The sequence below is a fragment of the Pomacea canaliculata genome, linkage group LG7 (genome assembly GCF_003073045.1).
Source record: "Pomacea canaliculata isolate SZHN2017 linkage group LG7, ASM307304v1, whole genome shotgun sequence".
In the NCBI taxonomy this organism is placed as follows: Eukaryota; Metazoa; Mollusca; class Gastropoda; order Architaenioglossa; family Ampullariidae; genus Pomacea; species Pomacea canaliculata.
Window position 1 is genome coordinate 419,815 of NC_037596.1, and position 16,667 is coordinate 436,481.

General features: G+C 42.5%; 1 protein-coding gene across 1 annotated transcript in view; it reads right to left on the bottom strand.

Moving 5' to 3' along the window:
• The window catches only part of LOC112567800 (deleted in malignant brain tumors 1 protein-like), a 53,812-nt gene extending 37,145 nt beyond the window's left edge, over window positions 1–16,667 (bottom strand). The window contains exons 1-3 of the mRNA XM_025244644.1: window positions 16,505–16,667; window positions 8,425–8,572; window positions 4,044–4,216 (exon numbers count right to left, since the gene is read on the bottom strand). Coding sequence (XP_025100429.1) covers window positions 4,044–4,216; window positions 8,425–8,572; window positions 16,505–16,562 — 379 coding nt within the window. The 5' untranslated portion in view covers window positions 16,563–16,667. The remainder of the gene's footprint in view (window positions 1–4,043; window positions 4,217–8,424; window positions 8,573–16,504) is intronic.

Consider the following 16,667-nt stretch of genomic DNA (forward strand, 5'->3'; position numbering starts at 1 on the left):
CTGTTGGGTCTGCCTTGAGTGCTTCTGCAGGAATGCCATCTGGGCCTGCCGCCTTGCCAGAATTCAAGGACTTGATGGCTTCGATGATTTCTGTCTTGGTTGGCGGGTTGGTATCTACTTGGAGCTGTTCTGCAGCTGGGGGAATGTCCAAAGTGTTTGTTGGTGGTGGTCGGTTAAGTATTTCATCAAAATGTTCCACCCATCGTGATCTTTGTTCTGCATCCCCGGTGATGACGCTGCCATTCTTATTCTTTATTGGTCTGCATGCATTGGTGTTTTTCTTTCCTGACAGAATTCTTGTAATTTCGTATAGTCTCTTTGTGTTATTTCTCAAAACTGCTTGTTCTGCCTCTTCTGCCATCCTGTGTGCGAACTGTCTCTTGTCGTCCCTTGCGTTTTTCTTCACTTCCTTGTTTATCTCCCAGTATTTTGCTCTAAGCTCATCCTTTTCCTGCTGGTCTTGACATTGGTTGATCTTCTGCTTCAGCTCTTCCTTTTCTCTATCTTTTGCAGGTCCCTAAAGTCAGCCATTCCTTATGCTGTTACCTTTTTTCCCCAGAACGTGTGTGCAGGCATTCTTCCAGGTCTCTTGTAATCCTGTCCAGTGGTTAGCCACTGTTTCTTCCAGGAGTCCTTCCAGTGTAGCAAATCTGTTTTTAACTTCGCAGTTGAACTCATTTTGCTTTTTACGGTCTCTAAGAAACTGCACATTGAATTTGTGGTGCGGTCTGTCTGATGTGTCGTGGAAAGACTTCAGCTTTATCTTCATGGTTGCCACAAGCAAGTGGTGGTCTGTGGCTACATCTGCACCTCGCTTTACTCTGACATCCAGCAGGCGATTAATGGTGATGTGATCGATCTGGTTTTCTGTATGTCCATCTGGCGAAGTCCAGGTGGTTTTGTGGATGGTTTTGTGTGGAAAAACTGTGCCTCCAATTACAAGGTCGTTGAACAGGCAGAAGTCTGTGAGCAGCTCCCCATTTTCGTTGCAGTTTATACTTGCTTTCAAAAAATATACAAAATGAACAATGTCATGTGATAATTAGGATAGGGCTTAAGTGTGGGTTTACACGTCTGTTTTAGCACGAGACGAGCGCTCACGCGAGTGAACTGACTGACAAACACTAGGAATTGTTAGCCGCTGGCGGTAGTGACCTAGAATCAAAAGACTGAGGATCGCGTACGTAATAGCAATTGGTGCTTGAGGCGTATATGTCCGCTGGTCAATGGACCGCTTACCCCACGACAGACCCTTGAAGTACACTCACGAGGCAAGGCAAGACATTAGGTCTCCACCGCCATCTTGAAGTGTAAACAGACGTACCTTGTTTACGCTATAAGGTAGGACAATGTTGAAACATTATTGACACACGGTACAGGGACTGAATTTTCCAGACTGTTTGGCGCCCAAGGTTATGTACCGCGTTCTAGGTAGAGTGTGGACAGGATAAAGACAAATGGACCACCCAACTATAATGTAGTAGCTAAAGAGTGATTGGTTACATTTAGATAAGGGAACAGTCCTTGTGAGTCTGTGGGATGATTGACTAATCACGAGAGAGCCATCTGTAATGTATCAGCTCAGTGGTGATTGGATATATCTAGATAGTAAACTGGTCGAATGAATCTGAGGAATGATTGACCAATCATATGAAAGGAGAAACCTCGCGGACGGAGAAGTATCGTGGTCTTTTGCATGTGGCATGTGGCCGATGTCGAAGTGGGCGTGTTTTCAAATGGTTTCACCCGTGGGAGGGACGGTAGGAGTACACGGGGTGGTGTACCAGCGGTCAGTTTTCCCTAATTGCTACCCTGGCCTCGAGCCAGGGTGGCGATCACAGGCAATAAATAACCCGAGCAATAAAACGTCTTTCTCAGCCGAGTACTTGGTGTTGGCGGTTAGAAAGCTGAAGTGAAACGGTTTGCAACTGAACATACTGTCAAAGTCAGGGTTAGGACCGACAATTGAATGTATTCTCCATCAAATAAAAAGAAAATAAGGGATAAAGAGATGAACAGCGGAAATGACACAAACACAAAGACAACTGAATTTTAAAACTTTATTTTTGATGCTTTCGTCTATCTGTTCACATCACACTGATGAAGTTTCTCTGGTAGTATCGACCCACAAGGTTCTAAATCTTCTAAATACTTCACCTGCCAATAAGAAATGTTGAAATTGCTGTAATGTTACGTAAATCGAGAGATGAAGGGGGAAGGTGTTTGAAACTGTGCAAATAAATGAAACAAATTTCAGTTGCAAACTATATTTTGTTATTATTGTTGCTCTTTTCCCCCTCTCTTACTGGTTGGGTTTTCCAAAAGGAAACAAACCACACCAGAGCCAAACTAACAGCGGTGTATATATGGAAGTGCAGAGTGTGGTAAGAAAATGGTGTAGTAGAAAGGACACGGAATTCATGAGATGGACACGACTTTCATTTTCCAGATTCAGAGTGTAAGAAACAAAGTATACATAGCAACTGGAAAATAAAATAGCAATACTACAGTACTACAGTTGCGCTGTTCATTATTCTCTCCTTTATATATTCTAGTTTTGTTTGTTTGTGGAGTCCTAACCCTGACAGTATGTTCAGATAGAAGTCGTTTCACCTCAGCGCTCAGACCCTACGGCAAGTACAGGTCGGGTGAGGGAGACGTTTTATGGCCAGGCTCCTCGGCGGTGCCTGTGATGTCCACCCCGCCTTTTGTACGGGTAGTAATTGAAGACGACTGGCCGCTAGCATTCCGCACCGCGTATACTCCTACCTTCCCTCGCACGGGCGATACCACTCACTTCACTCAGGAGGGACGATATCGGCCTTTAAGTAAAGTTGTCTGAGCTCGACTACAATTTATTCACTGCAATCCTGCCTGAGAGGTGCGTCGACTTCAACAATTGACTTCCGAGGTGCATTGACCCACTCTGTAACAGAGTGTATATTGCGTTAGTACCAGCAGCTGCTTGATGAAACCAGTAGTAGCTGAATCTGGTGAATGAGCGTCGGTCCCCGAGAGGTGCTGCAGTTGAGTCAACGCCCAGACCTAGAGGGACCAAAGAAGCCGGGGTGACACACAGCAGGACCAGAGTAAGAACGCCACGAGTGAGTCTGTGGTGGACAAGCCAGTGCCAGAGTCTCTGCGCTGGAGACAGAGAAGCAGCTGCAACAAGTTGTACTTACCATTAATTATGTAGTAATTAGTGGGATATTTGAAGTTGTTTTCCCGAAACCAACTTCTGAATGTCCGGCCTCATCTTAGACACCAAGTCGGAGCACTGAATCGAAATGTTCGTCCATCGAAAAAAAGATTGGGAAACGCCCCTACGTGGGGATAAATACTTCTTCTTCCTTTTTTTCGTTTTTTTTAAGGTCTTCTTTTATTACTAACATGTGGATTTCCTGCACTGTGGGCAGAAGTTTCGCGGGCCGGATGGCACCGCGTCGCGGGCCGGATATGGCCCGCGGGCCGTAGGTTGTGCATCCCTGCTCTCGATAATTAATAACTTCTTTTTTATACACTAAATTGCCTTGAGTTGTTCATTGGGGTTATGCGTGCTTGGGGGCTCGAGCTAACTAAAAGTGTTAATAAGCAATTTAGTGTGATAGCACGGGGTAAATGTCGAAGTTATTTGGTAGAGGTATCGAGAGTGTGATAGGCCGAGCGACGGAAATCATAACCTCTACCTTCTCCATGTACTCTTCCTCAGAGTTAACGACAAACAACAACCTATCCATCAAATTAAATGCTTATAGAATGAGATATATGTTAGACTTTTATCGCTATTATGGAACAGTCACATACAACTAGACTAGCCAATATTTTACCGAACCAACATATAACCTGAAGCTCTTCAATGCATTAAGACTGCATTAGTAACTATGTAAGAGATTGACAGCAGTGACAATATAGAGACTTCTAGTAAATTGTGGCGATTTATTATTTAGTTAAAACTAAAAACAAGACACCCACCTCCACCAAAGTGAATAAAATGCAGGAGTATGTGTTTAATTTAGATGTTTAATTATTACTGGACTACTTACTAATGTTGCATGTGACGCCGACATCCTCCGAGTGTTGACAGTCGTTTGTGTAGAGTACCGAGTGGTTACACTGCGCCAGGCTGGTTTCGTTCCCCACACACCGCAGGTTACCGAACAGAACAGGACCAAAGCCTGCTCCGTACTTGACTGACCCCACGGCTACTGCTGTTGTGCTGTCCGACATCAGAAGCAAACAGGAAAAGATATCGATATTAAAAAGAATCATTTATGTTACACTGAACAAACATGAACATGTGTAAATGCATGTACACACACACACACACACGCATGCATACCGACACTTTGCCGAAAAGTGACCCGTTAATCTGCGGTGTTACCGTCCATCGTACTCTTAGCTAAGCGGAATGGGCGGCCGGAATGCTAATTAAAATACATTAAACTGTTCAAAAGATACTAATCTGACTGAATAATAGTGTACATAAAAAGAGAAATATAATCACTGTTCTATTTTGCTGGTTAACCTGCTTTTTTTGTGCCAAGAGAAATAACCGTTGATTAAAGTAAAAATGTGCGTTGGATTGAGCTTGAATTAAGAAAGGTCTACAGCTGAAAGTAAGTGCTGAATATCCTGACTGTATTTTCACTGTTATATTTGCAGCACATTACACGTTAATAATGTTTAATAGTTAACATTTCTTGATAATCCCCTGTGGGATCCCGGGGTATTCGTGCCTAGCGAGCATTGTAAGAATAGGGTCCCTGCCATCCAGCCAGGCATGTCGTAAGAGGCGACTAAGGTGGACACCTCACCTAGAGGTAAAATAGGTTGTGGTAGGGCTAACAACCCCACCATGTAAAAAAAAATCATGTTACAGAAACTAAAACCAGAGAACTCGTCACAGATGGCGGAGGTAATGAAACACACCAGGTGACTGTACTTATGACGGACGACAGCCAAACCCGAAACGGAGCTGGTGCCACGACAGCGGATTTACTGAAGCCGAGGCAAAAGTTGAGGGTGGGGTGCTGGAACGTCCAGACCTTGTACCAGACTGGCAGGATGCTCCAACTAGTCAAGGAGTTTGACAACTACAACTTGGACATCCTGGGAGTCAGTGAGGTCAGATGGACCGGCACGGGAAAGAGGAGACTAGCATCAGGACATACCATCTTGTTCTCAGGAAGATCAGACGCTCAGCACTCTGAAGGAGTGGCACTACTCCTCAACAAGTCAACTAAAAAGGCACTGCTGGAATGGAAGCCTTATGGACCCAGGCTTTTGAGCGCAAGATTCCATTCAAAGTACACCAAGCTGACAGTGCATGCTAGCCTGCTATGCACCAACAAAAGCCTTCGAGGCAGAAGACAAGGATGCTTTTTACGATCATCTCCAGGCAGCCTCAGAGAGCGTTCCAGCCCACGACATGTTGCTCATCATCGGCGATCTCAATGCCAAGGTGGGAAGTGACAACACCTGCAGGGAGCATGTCATGGGCAAGCATGGAATTGGTACCATCAATGACAATGGAGAGAGACTGGCAGACTTTTGTGAAGAAAACAACCTACTGATTGGTGGCACACTCTTTCCACACAAAGACGTCCACAAGGCAACGTGGACATGACCAGATGGGATCACAAAGAACCAGATAGACCATGTCATCATCAACCGAAGATGGAGGAGCTCACTTCAAGATGTTAGAGCCTACAGAGGAGCAGACATTGCCAGTGACCACACTCTTGTGATAGCCACAGTTTCTCTGAAGCTGCGTCGATCACGAGGAAAACAGGCACGTCAGCAGAGAGTGGACTCCGGCAAACTAAAAAATCCAGCCACCAAACGGGCCTTTGCCATGGAAGTAAAGAACAGGTTCCAGGCACTAGGAGACCAACAAGAGATGACCTTAGACGACTTCAATCGAGTCTTACAGGTAACAGGAGAAGAAATACTGGGCTTCCAACGGAAAAAGAAAGAACAGTGGATCAGAGAAGAGACATGGAAGAAGATAGAAGAGAGAAAGTCAGCCAAACAAAGAATCAATAGCACTAGATCTGAACGCCTGAAGGAACAACTCAGACAAAGATATACAAAACTAAACAAAGAGGTAAAGAGGATGACAAAAACCGACAAAAGAGACTATATAGAGAAACTGGCAGATGAAGCTGAAAAAGCAACAAGAAAAAATGACCCAAAGACACTGTACAAGATAAACAAACAGCTAAACAACGGGTTTAAGAACAGTGATGTGCCAGTGAAAGACGTGAACGGTAATGTCGTCGAGGGAGAGGCAGGAAAACTACAGCACTGGAGGGAACATTTTGAGTCAGTTCTGAACAGACGAGATCCCCCTCAGCTTGCAGACATCCAGCCAGCAGTTATAGACCTTGACATCTGCACAGACCCACCAAGACTGGAATAAGTGACAGCAGCAGTCAAGACAATGAAGAGTGGCAAAGCACCAGGGGCAGATGGAATAACAGCAGAGATGTTGAAAGCAGATATAAATGTGACAGCTCCCAAGCTGACTGAAATCTTCAGGCAAGTTTGAGAATCAGGGCAGGTCCCTGTTGCGTGGAAGACAGGGCTCATCTTCAAGTTACCCAAGAAAGGAGATCTTGGAGACTGCAATAATTGGAGGGGCATAACACTTCTTTCCCTCACCAGCAAGGTCTTCAGCAAGATTGTTCTGTCAAGACTGACGGCAACCCTTGAGAAAGACCTCCTACCACAAAAAGCAGGATTTCGTCCTGGGCGATCCTGCTCTGAACACATCTTCTTTCTGCGACATATTCTGGAGCAGAGAAACGAATGAAACACATCGCTGTACATCAATTTCATCGACCTGGAGAAGGCTGTTGACAGCATCCACCGCGAGTCCTTATGGAAGATCCTGATGCATTAAGGAGTCCCTGCAAAACTTGTTCAGGTCGTTGCAATGTTGTACAGCGATTTAAAATCCCAGGTTGTCTGTGACACGGAGCTCACAGACCCCTTCAACGTCAGTACCGGGGTGAAGCAGGGCTGCATTCTATCACCGTTCCTCTTCATCCTGGCCATGGACTGGATCATGAAGACTTCCACCGACAGTGAGAGGAGAGGGATCAGATGGACCATGACTATGACAGCAACAACAACTTTGGAAGACTTGGACTTTGCTGATGACATTGCCCTGCTGTCACACCGCCACCAAGACATGCAGGAAAAAACAAAGGCCTTCTCAGAAACAGCTGGAAACCTTGGCTTGAAGGTCAGCACAAAGAAAACTTACATTATGAGAGTGAACGCCAGAGTTCATGACAGCATCAAACTAAGTGGAGAAGAGATTGAGGAAGTTGACAGTTTCACCTATCTTGGGTCCAAAATGTAAAACACCGGGGATGCGGAGGTGGAGATTCGAGCACAACTGGCGAAAGCCAGCCACGCCTTCGCCTCACTCAGGAGCACATGGAAGGCAAAAAACATCAGTAAGAAGATCAAGCTGAGAATCTTCAAGTCAAATGTGATCAGCACCCTCCTTTACGGATCAGAATCCTGGAAGATGACCAAAACCATCAGTAACAAGCTTGACGTCTTCCAAAACAGATGCCTCAGGCGCATACTTAACATCTTTTGGCCAAATACCATCACCAACGAAGAACTCCACCGAAGAACTGAAACAGAGTCCATCACCACGCAGGTTCAACGAAGGCGTTGGCGATGGATTGGACATGTGCTCCGCCAGCAGACAGCAGACCTTTCCAGAGTCGCCCTAAGATGGACTCCAGACGGCCGAAGAAAACGAGGCCGCCCAAAGGAAACTTGGAGAAGAACAGTGGAAAGGGAGATAAAGGGAAAGGGCTGGACATGGGGTCACCTGGAGCGGGTTTCAGCCGATCGACATCGGTGGCGGACTGTGGTTGAGGCCTTATGTGCAACCTGATGCACGAAGAGGAATAGATAGATTTCTTGATAATATTAACTGTATCCGAAGCAAAAGTATCAATGTTAACAGACCTTTAACTAAGACCGGTCCACGAAATTCTATGATTTTTTTTCTGGTGTAAAACAAGTGAGACAGATTTGAAAGAGATAAACGTAAATGTCATGCCATACTTTTTTTGTAGAATCAGTAAGACGAGAAAGAGCTAGCAATTGCAGTAGATATCTTTCAGTAAGTGTACTATTCTTCTCTTCTTTTCTACTACATGGTATACAGTCTAGTCCCGTTGTACCTTTACCATTGCATTCGAAACAAAAAAATACAAACTGCTTCTTCTAAAGCAATATTTTTTAAAAGTAAAAACAGAAATTAACTTTACAAATTTTCACTCTTTCTTAGTTGCAAATGAATTATAAGGCTACAATCCTCTTGTAAAAGAAATGTATTACTGGAAAAAATAGTGATATAAAAGCTTTTAAATTGTAATAGGTAAGACTACATACCTGTTAAATCCTAGCATCCTGCAGGCTACTAAGGCCTCTCTCTGTCCAAATCCAAAGTCACACACTGTGTTCCAAGTTCCATCGTACAATATCTCTAGACGTCCTGCGTCTGCTGTGCCATTAACTACACGAGCTGACATCTGCTGAGCTGAGAATAAACAGGTTAATAATACAGTGAAATAATACATTGCTAGAATCTTTTAAATAATGAATAGACGAGACTAGACTAAATAAATGTTTTGTTGTCTTATAAACACAGTGGTGAAGCCTATTAGTCGCTTTGGTTGTTGGGTATCCCAGAGGGCAGCTAATACGAAACAAGATTAGCATCTAGCTGGTTGTTTAGCCCTGTTATAGTTCCTAACATCTAGCTGGGTGTTTAGTAGGCAGTTTCAATATTCTGCCGCTATGACAATATCATTTCCTATCTTCCAAATGTGGGCAAAAGCATTTAGAATGCCTTTATCATCTTTCTAATCCTTTTTTTAATTTAGTGTCGTAACAAATAAATCATTCATTAGGACCTCCTTGCGACCTTATGAAGTTTTAAATTATTAAATAATACTGCAGGTTGTTTTTTAATTTAAACCTTGAACAGGAAGCGACATATCAAAACTACAGGCTGCTCAAATATAGACCCTATCTTTCACTAAGTGTGATTAGGAACAAGAGAGAACTGCTACAACACATGTGGTTCTTTTTGCATACCATACAATCTTTTACAGTCGTTCGTGTAAAATAGCTGTAATACCATCAATTTTATATCATGGCCAGTAACTTTTCTTAGCTGGTGTAATCAGCTCCCTTTTTCGTTAGTGTAAAGACATAGTCAGAGTGCTTAAAGTAAGAAGTTATCTTAAATGGGTACTCAAGGCATAGTAAAACTGCTTAGAAACGGGTAAAAAGTAGGATCAATTTGAATCTCGTCTATTTTCAGGTCTGTTCATGTGGAAAAAGTTGAAGGTTTTAGTAGAATGTTGTGTTTAATAAGATCAATTACACGGGACTCTTTCGTTTGCTTCGACGAAGTCTCGTTCTCCGTCACGTGACCTTATGACGTTTCAGTAGGATTGTTTACCTGTGAGACCGAACCTTTCCTCTAGAATGTGCTGCACCCGATTGCCATGAAAAGGTGGGAAAAAGATTTGACATTGTCTTTTCATCATTTTCCGAAAGACAGAGCCTTACAAAAAGAGAGGGTCATAGCTTTGGGAGCCCAAAGAGTGGGACACATTAGGCTCCAAGCATTTTGCTTTGCTAGCCAGACCCGAATGTCCAAACAAGTTTGCCCTTCATGGCACATCTTCTGCCAGATGCAATTCCGACAATTTTTCAACAATGAAATTTATCTAAAAAGAAAGAAGGATCTGTCTGACAGTTTAATTTCACTTGCCAAACGACTACAGCATAAACAGGTCAGTGTCAGTGCTACTGTTACTGTGTTTACAAAATACATTATTCTTTATTGTTAGATAACATTACAATATATGTATATAAAAGACTGTATATAAAGAACAATAAAACTGTTATGTGGTACTTATAATAAACGTGTTTCAATAGGTAAAAATTCATAGTACATGTATAATATGTGAAAAATGTCAGCATCAAACTGCAAGTGTAAAAGACATGATTGTTGACATCCTGGCACTTGTTACATTATTTTTTAAATCATTGCTTTTTATAAAATGAAATTTTTTAAATTCATATTTTTATAAAGACAGCCTATTTGTTTATGAAACCTAAAACAATAAAATACATGGGAAAGGTATTTCCTACATAATGAGTTTATCAAAAATAGTGGTGAAATCTGTCTGCAGTACACTGCGGAAGTTAGAATTGATATTTAAACATGTGAAAATTAGAGTAATATTAATGACTGGGTTTTATGTTGGATACAGTACAGAATTGAAAATAATGATTTTTTCTTTCAGACAATCAACATGATACTGACATCGGAAAATATTGGAGAACCAAGTGCAGTGAAGGTCAGTCAGCGGGATGAAAAAAACAGCTCATCAAACAGAAAACTGTTGCTTTCAGGTAGGGCAAAATGTTTCCTACCTTATTATGCCAATCTGCCCATTTTTGTCTCACAAAATAGACCTAACAAGAAAAGGAGTCCACTCTTTTTTTCTTTTAGTAATGGTACTTTAATCCTACTAAAATGGGAAAAAAATATGTTACAAAAGATAATGATTTATGTGTGAAATTTAGTTTAGAAAAGTGCCTCTTTTAATCTCAGCCTGAAGCACCTGGTCAGTCATAAATAGAGGATTTACCATACACAGTTGAAAAACCTGCCATAACAAAATACATTGATGGTCATGTAAAACCAGTAAAGTATCATGCTAAAATGTTAAAGGTCTACACGGAGAGAGAAGCCGACCACTCTCAGACAGAAAAAGACTCCAGCGAGCTACACAGTAGCAGTCAGAGTAATCATAGAAGAGGAGGGAGATGAAGATGAATTAGAGCCAGCTCTAAGAGCAGATATTCCTCTGTCTTCACTCACATCTGAAGAAGGTCCTACCGATGATAAATTTGGGAAAGGATTGAATGAGCAGCAGGAGAGTTAATAAGCTGAGATTTGCCATAAACATGTCGACTGTCTGACTGATATGCCTGGAAGCACTGACTTGGAGCAGTTTACACTCTCACTGGAGGACTGTCAGCTTGTCTGTGTTAAACCTCGGTCTGTGCCACATTTGCAGGAGGTGGAAATCACCAATCGAGAGCTAGACTGTATGCTGAAACTGGATGTTATTGAAAAAACTACATCTCCGTACAGTGCACCCATCGTGCTAGTCAGAAAAAAAAGAGGGCCAAGTTAAATTCTGTGTAGATTACAGACAGTTAAACTTAATCACTGTGTTTGATGTTGAGCCAGTGACTGTTTTGGACTATCTGTTTAGTTGACTGGCTCACGCCACGTAGTTTTCAAAAATTGATCAGGCCTAGGTATATTGGCAGATACCCGTCAATCCTGATGACAGAGAAGAGCTCGCCTTCACTACACATTTCGGGCAGTACACCTTGCGTGTTATGCCATTTGGACTGAAGAATGCTGTTGGTGTCTTCAGTCGAATTATTCAAACACTATTGGAGCCCCTGGACCGCACTGATACTTTGAACTTTATGGACGATATACTGATCACCAGCGACTCATGGGAACAACACCTAGAAGCTCTGAACTTGGTGTTTAGTCGTCTAGAACAGGCAGGGTTGACTGTTCGCCCAACAAAGTGTTCTTTGGGAAGTGAGGAACTAGAATATCTCGGACATAAGGTTGGCAGGGATAAAATGTGGCCGGAGGAGTAAAAATTGGAGAAAATACAGAATGTCAGAGCTCCAACCACAAAACGTGAAGTAAGAGCATTCTTGGGACTTGTGGGTTTCTTTTTGCAGATATGTGCCACACTTTGCTGAGATCGCTTTACCACTCACAGACTTGACAAAGAGGCGAAACCAAACAAAGTGCAATGGACTTCAGAGTGTGAAGAAGCTTACCAAACTCTTAAAGATCGCCTGTGTTCTCGTCCCATAATACGTCTCCCTGATGTACATCAGCAGTTTGTACTACAGGCAGATGCTTCTGATGTAGGGGTTGGGAGCTGTATTGATGCAAGAACGAGAAGGAGCATTAAAACCCATCTACTACGCCAGCAAGAAACTTTCGGATTCAGAAAGGCGATACGCTGTGGGGGAAAGAGAATGGCGATTGTATGGGCCCTGAAAAAATTGTGAGGTTTATTTGTATGGACGGGCATTAGTCCTTCAAAATGAATATTAGTCACTGAATTATTTAGAGAAAGCAAAGAATGAGAACAGAAGGTTTATGAGATGCGCCTTGTTACTGCAACCGTTCACCTTTGTTGTACAAGTTATTCCTGGAAAGGAAAATGTGGGGGCTTTAAGCAGGTTTGCTGCATAAAAGATTAACCAAGCCGTTGGTTGGTTTTGGTGGGGGGGCTATTTGTCACAAACCTACTGTGTTATATTTTATGTTTTTTGTTTTTTTAGCTGGGAAGCGGACAGAAAACGTAGCTGGAGGGGGAAGGTAGGAAAGACAGCAATTTGTGCGGCTGTCTTTGTGTTTTTAAGCCCTGATGATGATGATGATGATGATGATGATGATGATGATGATGATGATGATGATGATGATGATGATGTCGTCGATTTGTAGTGCGCAAGTATCCATTCGGAAGAATGCTCATTGCGCAGAAAAAAAACAAAAGAAGAAAAAAATAAAGCGAACAAATATATAAAACACCAGGAAAAGTAAAAAATAGAGACAGAAGTGTTTCTTGGTAGCTTAAGACTGGTTTAAAAGACAGATGGGTTTTCAGTTTTTTGCGAAACGTGGTTGGTGAGGTGATGGTGGAGAGCGACGATGGCAGAGCATTCCACAGCTTAGGTGCCGCGTTTTTGAAGGCCCTGGCTCCAGTGCGCTTCTTGTTGGTGTCTTCCACTGCAGGGAGACAGAAGCGTGACTGAGAGCCTGAGCGCAGGCTACGTGACGGCTGGTACGGAGGAACTATCGCCTGCTAGCAACTATGGCTATATCACGGCAAAATGTAGTTGTAACTTTAAAGGTTTTGGAATAAAAACTTCGTAATTCGTATAAACATGATATATTTTTAAAGGCCAACATAACAAGTAACCAAAATGTAAAAAAGGGTGGGTAAAGCATTAAAAGGGGTGTTGAAGCCCAAAAAGGTTACTATCACACCAAAAAGAAAACATAACTATCAGGATATACAAATTTTAAATTTGATGGTAGAGCCCTATCCTCTTTAAAAAGGAAAAGATTGCTGCCGATGGGATCGACCTAAATAAGGAAAATAAAGATTTTTCTGTAAAAAATTGACAACGATTAGTCTGAAGCTTCGGACAGATAATCAAAAAGTGTATAACAGTAAAATTTTCCCTACACCAGGGACAAACAGGTGGCGGTTCACTTCGTAAGAGGTGTCCTTGCGTGGCATAGGTGTGTCCTGTCCTTAATCTTGTAAGAACTACCTCCTCCCGTCTCGCAGGGCGGCAAGAAGGTAGGCGGTCGGAAAGGCAGGGAAGGATGGCATATAACTTGTTTTGGCCCAGAGTGTCCCAGTGGCGTTGCCATAAGGACTGAATGTAGGCCGAAAATAAAGATTTGCAGTCTGATGAAATAAGTGATGGAAGTTTACCAGGAAACTGACATGCAGCCTTGGCAGCCTGGTCTGCTCGAACATTGCCTGGGATACCAGCATGGCCAGGAGCCCAAATAAAAACAATGTCCTTATAAAAGTGTTGCAGGTAGATGGGGGTCACTAGTGTTCCCTTATTTAAAGGCTGTAAGATCAAAACGGATCTCTGGAACAGGAAGGGTCCAAGGAGGAGTTGTTTGTAGAGGTAAAGGTTCTACCTGTTGAATATCTACTCCGGCAGCTTGAAGGTGAGGTGCTACTCGGAGTGATAGAGGCTTTTGCTCCTTGGTACGAATGGCATACAGGACAGCACGCTGAGGTCTGAAGACAGCACGGTACGCAGGGTTTCCAGGATGAGCGGTTGTCGGGATGAGCAGTCTGTTTGTCGTCGTGCCGTGCCAGTGATGACCGGCCGACCTTTTAAATCAACTAATGTTGATGGATTGATTTGGTAGAGAAGAAAGGAAAGAGTGTAGGCGGTGTTTTGTATTCTATTGCTGTGATTAAGTTTTTTCCTGACAGGAGCAGGGATAAGTGGCAGTCTCCTGGGTCTTCTTAATGTGTCCTGAGCGGACGAGTTGCTTGTAACAAATCCTGAACGACTTGGAGTTTTAGTCCTGACTGGGCTGTGTGCCAATCCTGACAAAATATGTATAGAGTGAATTAGAGTTACATTAAACCTGCTGAGGTGAGTGTGTATTTGTGTTGATTTGTGTAGATTTTTGTTGAATGGGTGAGTCTGTGATTTAATGTTTGAAGAATGGGGAAATTTTTGTATTGGATGAGTATATGTTTTTATTTTATGGATGTAGATATTTAAAAGTAGAGACTGGTTTGAGAGGAGGAAGAGTTAAGTTTTGAACTTGCCATTTGTCTAAAGACTGGTTATTTTTTTCTCCAGGTTTTGTCTCCTTTGTTTGTTCTTCTTTTATTCACCGTTATCCGCCTAGGGTTCGTCGACTATCGCCGAATTAGCACTAGTTTCAGGAAGGACATCGGTACCCGTAGAGACTATCGTGCTATTTCAAGTGGAGGCCGTTGGGCATATTACAGAGAGTTTGTGTTATTTTCACTTGGAGACTTTGTGTTATTTATAACTGGAAACTTTGTGGGGAACTGCATCGTCAGAAAGAACATTAGATATTTTGAGACAGTGGAAGAAACTGTGTTCGTTTTGTGGGTTAAAAAATTTAGATTTGCTTTGTGGTTTTTTTCAAATTTGTTTCAAATTTAAATAAAAATTGTCGTCGTTGTTTTTATTTATTTATTTTCCTTGTCTGAAAGGCTCTGTAGAGTGCAAGTGACAGAGCTCTTTAAAGATAATTGGTTAAACAACTTCCTTGAAGGGTGATGCAAAGCACGTATGGAATACTTTTCGCCTATTTTCTACTGTAGCGGGAGCGCTTGTGTAGGGCAGCGTGTACCGCTGACAGTGCTTGTTACCTCCAGCCAGTAACCCCTTCCACCCAATGCGTTGCCGCGCGAGACGGACGGCAACAGAGGGTAACGTTGCATTTAAACCGTCCTCTATAAATAGCGGGCAAAACTCAGTGTTTGCACCTGTTTTGGCGACATGGTAACCGGTCCTGCTTTGAAAAGCAGTAAAACTTTGGTTCTGAGCAAGCGAGAATTACCATTTTGCTGCAAGGTGTTTTGGTCCGCTGGAAAGCGGCTCACTTCACCCAACCCCCTCTTTCCTCCCCGCAGGGAGTTAGGTGCTAGCTTTTGGTAGGCTAGGTAGGTAGGTAGGAATAGATATATGAGTTGTATGTGTAAATTATGTTAAAAAATATGTCTTTGAAGTTATTTACTTGTGTGAGAGCGTTTGCCCGAACAAATGCTAGTGTGTTGTTTGTCTGTCCTCGTCGTGTGAATGAGGTGAATGTGTATCACTAGCGCGAGTGAGATTTGTGTTGTCCGCATAGTCGTGACACAGCGGCAGAGAGAACACACGTAAAAATCCGCGGAGCTGACGCACCGAAGAAAAGACACTTTAATCTGGGAAAGAAAAGCAGGTCTTTTGTGGATTCCAAGTCGGCTGAGTGCGGTTGCGTAGTAGATGTAAAACAAAGAAAAGAACACAATGCGAGGTAAAGATTAGACAACGCACCCAACGAACAAGAGCTAGAATTTTAGAGAAAAATTCTTCTTTAGAACTTCCGTCCTCTTCCCTGGAACACCAAAGAGGAAAGGACTTGTTTGGCGCTAAGGGGAAAGGGGCGCAGGTGTAACCCTTAAAGAGGGGCATCATCAGTCTTCCTACATCTACAAACTTTCTCTTGAGTTAGGACAAAAACAAACAAACAAACAAACAAACAAACAAACAAACAACTACAAAAATCTAGTAAAAGACATGCTGATACTGTATCAGAAACGTGGCTACATTATGTCTCAAAATATCCATTTTCTTAATTCTCACCTGGATTTCTTTTATGACAACTGTGTAAATTATTAACAACGTGAACGTTTTCATCAAGATATCGTAAAAGTTGAAAAATATTACTAGGGAAAATTATCCACTACCATACTACTGCTGGACACTCCCAAAGATGCTCTCGAACAGCTTTACAAGAGACAGGCGAAGAAATCTAAGACGTAGTCTATGGTACTAACCATAGGTCAATTACTATTATCATGTTTTTTTGTGATTTTGTTTTTTGTCATATTCATATTGCGCACACAAATATTGATAAGAAATGACAGAAGTTTTGTAAAAAAAAATGTTGACCAGTGTTGTGTGCGACATTAGAAACAAAATCACTTGGGGACGAACATGTGTAACCAATCAAGAGCCATTGCCTTTTACAGTCAGAAACATGTAACACGTGAGGTTGCAATAAAATGGTCTTATTGACAAACGACTAATTCGTTTTTTCATGTGCGGCACTACTTACCCACACTGGGAACCAGGAGAACAGAGATCCAGTAAACACTGACGGCCCTGTACATCATGATGCTGGGTGTCGATATGTTAAAGCTGATCGTGTGTCTGACTGACAAGACACTGGACAAACATCGCAGTGCGACAGCTTTTATTCCACGTCGACGAGGAAGTAA